We start from the raw sequence: 6,000 nt of genomic DNA on the forward strand, positions 1-6,000 counted from the left end.
GGTTTCTATTGATGTCTGTATCTCTGCTGGGGAGTACCCTCTTGATTTGTTCTTCAAAGTCATATAACTGAAAGCAAGAGAAAATGTAGCCTTTTGAGTTGTTAATGAGAATTAATACGAAATCTTCCAATTTGGAGAATTTGTTCTGGTGGCAACTGTCTGAGGCAATTTCCTGCACTTCAGATCTCTCACTTCCTGTTAGGACTTCAGACGAAAAAAAAAATATTTCCAATGGGACACAGATAACAATAAAATAATTTAAACGCACTATCCAAACCAAAAAACGTTTTAGATATACTGTAACCCCTTTTCCTACCTTGGACAAAACTAAGAAAATAGCTGGTGCTGGGCTTTTAGGAGACCCTCTCTCCTCCCCAGCATAATTTCTCGGCTTCATTGTCCCTGCCGGTGTAGAAAGAGTGACATCACTGGTCCTACTGACGTTATACGTTGTACCCCTAAGAGTCCTGGTATTTACTTCAGGCATGGAAGTGCTGTTATATTGGAAGCAGTGGATACTTCTGTGGCTCCGTGGGATCAATACATCCTGATTTTTGTCTTTTCACTCCTGAAATGTCTTCCTCATCTGCATCAAGTTAGAGGGCATTCCAGTGACCCTCATTGCTCCAGACTAGCCCAGGAGGACACCGAAGACCGACCTGGCAAAATTCCTGGAACACGCTCTGATTCCTGGAAAATGCTTTGTGGGCTCTTAGAATCCTCTCAAAGACCGATTTGCCATCCTGCTTCATAGTCGCTGGCTTTAGGTATGGCTGTTGAACTCTAGGTTTTGAAAAACAGAGAACTCCCTGAATCTGTGATTACTATGATGATAAAAGCTAGGAAGGTTACCTACCTAGATTACCTAGATTTATCAGACTTGGAAGACATTGGACATGGAAGGCATTCTTCACTTGGTGCGAGTATCAGGACTACCACTCCAGGAGTTCTCTGTGGAATAAATCTGCATCTTTCTGCGGCTGGATCTGAAACATCATGTGTTTCTCAGCACTATCAAAGGTTAGGTTTCTGTCCTTTTGATCTTGTTTCAGAGAAGACGGGCCTCTCACTCCATGATTAAATAATTTGTACAAGGAGTATGCCATTGTTTATTCCCCTGTGACTCCATGGTTTGGAGTCCTGTCTTTCTCTGTGCTTCAGAAACTGTCTTTTGAACACACCATATACATTGCTCTCTCTACTCCCACCTACAGGGTGCTATTCCTTGCAACTATTACCTTTAAAGTGGAAGTAAACCCTCCTATCGTTTTCAGTCAAGGAAGCTGCTATCTTGGCCTCTAATAATTCTTCAACTGCCATGATGCTGCACATGTGATCAGTTAGGACATCAGCCATTGGATGGTTTGAAAGTTTGGTTGAGAGCACAACCAATGTGAAAGTTAGCATTTCCGGCATGCCGGGAATGTAAGTGTTTTTTGAAACTGGGTTTACTCCCGCTTTAAGAGGTAAGTTCCTGAACTGGCAGCCTTATCCTGCAGGAACTTTTTCCTGGTTTTGCATATGGACAAGGTGGTGTTGAAGCCCAGGACTTTTTTCTTGCCAAAGATAGTTTCTGTCCTTCAGCTCAACCAAAACATTTTTCTTCAATCTCTCTGTATGACTCCAATTTGCCAAAATAATTAAATTTACCTCCATTTCCTGGATGTGGTTTGAGCTGTGAGGGTATCTCTCAGCCACTAATTTTCATAAAGACCAATTCCCTTTTTTTGCCATCTTGGATGGTTTCTGTGAGTGTGCACTGGCTTCTTGTTCCACTATTTCTTGGTGGCTCAGACAGTCATCCACAATTATGGTCTCAAGGATCAGCTTCCACCCTTTCTTGCCAAGGCACACTTTACTAGATCTGTGATCACTTCACTTTAGTAGATCTGTCATCACTTTTTGGCATCAAGCAACTTTCAGATTTGAAAGGCCTCAGCTTCAGGTATAAGGTCCTTCCGGCAGCTCTTTGAGCTGGAGGCAGCTCCCGGTTCTACTGTTTTTTTCTGGGCTATTCAGCACTGTTTGCTGTGTTATGCAATCCTTAGTTGGACTGCTATTGGACCTTTAGAAGGTTATAGATTTCCTGTATCCCTCAGTGCAATACCAATAAAATAGGGTTTTGGTACTTGCTGTAAAATTATTTTCTTGGAGTCTCTTGAGGGACACATTTCCCACTACCTCTCAGTGTTATAATCATAATCTTTGTATTGCTTTGCTACAAAACTAAGGCATGCTGGTAGTAGGAAGGATTATCCTGGGCTGGTCTATAGATTGTTCCTGTTTCCCTGAATGGACACCAAGAAAATAATTTTACGTTTAGTACAAAAATCATAATATTAATTTTCAAAATAAAATTTTATTTAAACAGTTAAAACAAACAAAAAATAAAATAAAAATCAAAACATTTTTACTTTTTTTTTTTTTGATAACGTAGGTTTTTATTGCTGTCTGTGTTCCCCCGAGAAGATTCACCCTCTCATATTCCCTATGCTGTCCAAAACTAAAAGAAAAAGTTTTGTTTTTTGCTATACCTGTGTTCCCTATTGTTAGGGATAGTTTTGTACAGTAATTTTTACTTTTTTGCCACTAAAAGCAGTCAGATGCAAGCCACAAAAACCACTATGCAGGCTTTCTCCAGTGTCCTGTATAATATTGTCATGTTTGATTTGAGAATCCACTAAAACCTTGGATTGCAAACATAATTCGTTCCGGAAACATGCTTGTAATCCAAAGCACTTTTATATCAAAGCAAATTTCCCCATAAGAAATAATGGAAACTCAGATGATTCGTTCCGCAAACCAATGTGAAAGGTTGTGTAACCATAAAATGTCCAGCCACAAATGGCAGCCTCCACAAGGGAATTAGAGGCAAAATCCCACAGGAGCTACAGGAGTATAAAAGAAGACGGGGATCCTCTAAGTGTAGCAATATGGTTACATTTAATGAAGGTACTACAACATTTAACAACTCACATGGTTGATGATTAAAAGAGGTACATCTAAATATGCAAGCACCTGGGGTAAAGCTGTCCACTTGAACCGTCCTCCAGCTTTTACCGCTGTCAGTCTTCAATTGTGACCAGGAAGACTACCCTGCAGTACAGCAATTTGAAAGCAAGGCTTCAAGCGCTCATGGAGTATAGTGTGGAAAGGATGATGTTGATGGCGATGTGGAGGACGGTCTATGTGGACAGCTTTCCCCTGGATGCCTGCATACTTAGATGTGCCTGTTTTAATCATCAACCATGTGAGTTGCTAAATGTTGTACCTTCATTAAATGCAACCATATTGCTACACTTAGAGGCGCATCTGTTCTGTTTTATACTCAGTTGTGACTTGACGCTGCTTGTATATCCAGACATCGCTTGTATATCAAGTCAAAATTTATTTAAAAATGTTGCTTGTCTTGCAAAACGCTCTCAAACCAAGTTACTCTCAAACCAAGGTTTTACTGTACCTTGAAAAACACAGCAATCCCTACATAGCTGCTGTGGCATGCAGATTAGCCTAGGAATTTAGTCCACTCAAAACTGACATTTCAGTATTGATATATCTGATCATTGTCATGTAAGGCAACATTTTAGGTTAGTGGCTTTTTGCAGGCTTTTTAGTATGGGTGTAATTGTTACTGTAACATTCAATCAAGATCTTTACCAGAATATCTTTGCATTTTAGCCACAGCAAATCCACTGTGGTGTCGGTCTGCATCCTCTGCCTTCAGTGCCGCCCAAATATCGAAGGTAAGAAGATAGAGTCTGGAAAATTATTACTGTGACAGTCTTCCTGGGCAAATGTCAAAGTACAACAGACGTCAGCAGAAGAGGAAGCCAGCTGGAGGAGTCACTGGACGCTCTTCTCTGTGTCACAGCTCGCATACTTGGTTGTAATGACTGTGAAAAAGAATACAAACAGAGGAAGTGGAAGTGTAAAATGTTCAACAATGGACAAGAATATAAATAAAGCAAGAAGATGGAACCAGAGATAAAAAGTCATACTCATGTCTGTGGCCTCCTGACATTCTCCTACTCTCTATTAGAAAAAGATGTCAGCTGAGATAAAATCAATGAAAAGTCAAAATAATCCAACTACTACATTAGTCATCTGTGCACATAGGAGTTCAGTAATTAAATGATTTCCAATAAAGGTATTTTATTTCAGCTGACACCTCATGTACGCTGTATGAAAGAATCTCTTAAAGTCATTGCAGCCAAGGTGAAGATGAAGGCTGTGACTTTTTATTGGGTCAGTTTCCGTAGCACAGCATATAGCTGTGGAATACAGAAATACATTACAGGTAGGGCAGGATTAAACTGTTACTAAACCCACAACAGTATCAGTAATCAGTCTGAATATGCAGTAAAGCATGCTTGTTATACTTACAGTGGAACCTAAGGCGTTAATCCTCCACACTTTGTAAAAAAGCTGTTTGCATAGGCGTGAGCAGGGGGTGTGCCAGGTGTGCCTAGGCACACCCTAATCACTATATGCAGTGCCGAATCCCCCTGCTGTCCGGGTTTCCCCTGTGTTGGGCACCCCACCCATCAGTGCTGCTGGGCTTCCCACCTCTCCCCCCCAGCTGCTTCAGGGAATGTTTTAAAGGTGGAGAGTGGGGGAAGGGGCTAGTAAATATTTAATTTACCAGCACCTTCCTTTTCTAAATGAACACAGTGAACACACTCACTCACTCACTGTGTTCAATCATAATTGAAGCAGAGTAAATTCAGCACAGAGCACTTCCCTTTGTGCTGAGCAGCTAAGGCTGCAGAGAATGTTTGAGCTTTGGGGTGTACACCCTAATGCAATAGGCTATGGACCCCTATGGCTTTTTGATCCTGTCTTCTCTGATCCTCCTCTTCTTCCACAGTCCCCAATCCATCTCCTGATAGTACAGAGCCTTGGGGGCACTCTGCACATGCTCAGTTAGGTGTGTTTTGCTAGAGTTTTTTTTTTTTTTGTCTTCGGAGGGTTCATGTAATTGGCACAGGACCAATCAGCACTGTCCAGACAGAGGGTCAGGGGTCCTGCAGCCTCATAGGACAGTCAGAGGAGAATTAAAACTCCTGCTACAAGCTTTAACCAGTGCTCAGCTGGACAATGATAGAAGTCACAGGACTGCTACAACCCCTAGCAAAAAGTATGGAATCACCACTCTTGGATAATGTTCATTCTATTGTTTAATTGTGTAGAAAAAAGACAAATCACAAACTATTTTCATTTAACATCCCAACCTTCTGGATTTAAGAAACTGTTAAAAAAAGAAAAAAAAAAGAAAGAAAACTGTAGTCAGTTGCAACTGTTGTTGCAGATCAAGCAGAAAATATGGAATCACTTCTGAGGAAAATACAAGGTTACAGTGGGCTAAAGAAAAGCAATCATGGACTGTGGATGACTGAATGAAACTGATATTCAGCGATGAATTACAAATCTGCATTGAGCAGGGTGATGATGCTGAAACTTTTGCTTGGTGTTGTTCCAATTAAATGTATCAAGACAACTGCCTGAAGAAAACATGCAAATTTCCACAATCATTGAAGATATGGGGTTGCATGTCAGGCAAAGGTACGGTGGAGATGACAGTCATTAAAATTTCAATAAATGCACAAGTTTATATTGCGATTTTGGACACTTTTCTTATTCTATCAATTGAAAGGATGTTTGGTGATGATGACATCATTCTTCGGGGTGTAATCTGATGCAGATGGTTGTTTTAGAACTGCAAAGTACATGGTGATTCCATAATATTTTCCTCAGAATTGAGTGATTCCATATTTTTCCACTGCTTGATCTGCAAAAACAATTGCATCTTAATACAGTTTTCTTTCTTTTTTCTTTTTTTTTTTTTTGTTTAAGTGTTTTTTAAAGCCAGGTTGGAATGTTAAATGAAAATAGATGTGAGGCATGTGTTTTTTTTTTTTTTACACAATTAACCACTTGCCGCCCACTATATAGCAAAATGACGTCGGCAAAGTGGTTGTGTTACCCTGACCGGACATCATA

The 6,000-nt window shown here is 40.4% G+C and overlaps 1 protein-coding gene across 2 annotated transcripts in view; it reads left to right on the forward strand.

Annotated features, from left to right (window-relative positions):
- Positions 1-4,083, forward strand: part of LOC143934462 (putative pleckstrin homology domain-containing family N member 1) — a 115,955-nt gene extending 111,872 nt beyond the window's left edge. For both annotated transcript variants that reach the window (XM_077458112.1, XM_077458113.1), the window contains one exon: positions 3,679-4,083. In XM_077458112.1, the coding sequence (XP_077314238.1) occupies positions 3,679-3,747 (69 nt within the window). In that variant the 3' untranslated portion in view covers positions 3,748-4,083. The remainder of the gene's footprint in view (positions 1-3,678) is intronic.
- The last annotated feature ends 1,917 nt before the right edge of the window (positions 4,084-6,000 follow it).

Source organism: Lithobates pipiens, unplaced genomic scaffold, assembly GCF_037356315.1.
Source record: "Lithobates pipiens isolate NorthernLeopardFrog02 unplaced genomic scaffold, aLitPip1_a1.2 Scaffold_27, whole genome shotgun sequence".
Taxonomy (NCBI): domain Eukaryota; kingdom Metazoa; phylum Chordata; class Amphibia; order Anura; family Ranidae; genus Lithobates; species Lithobates pipiens.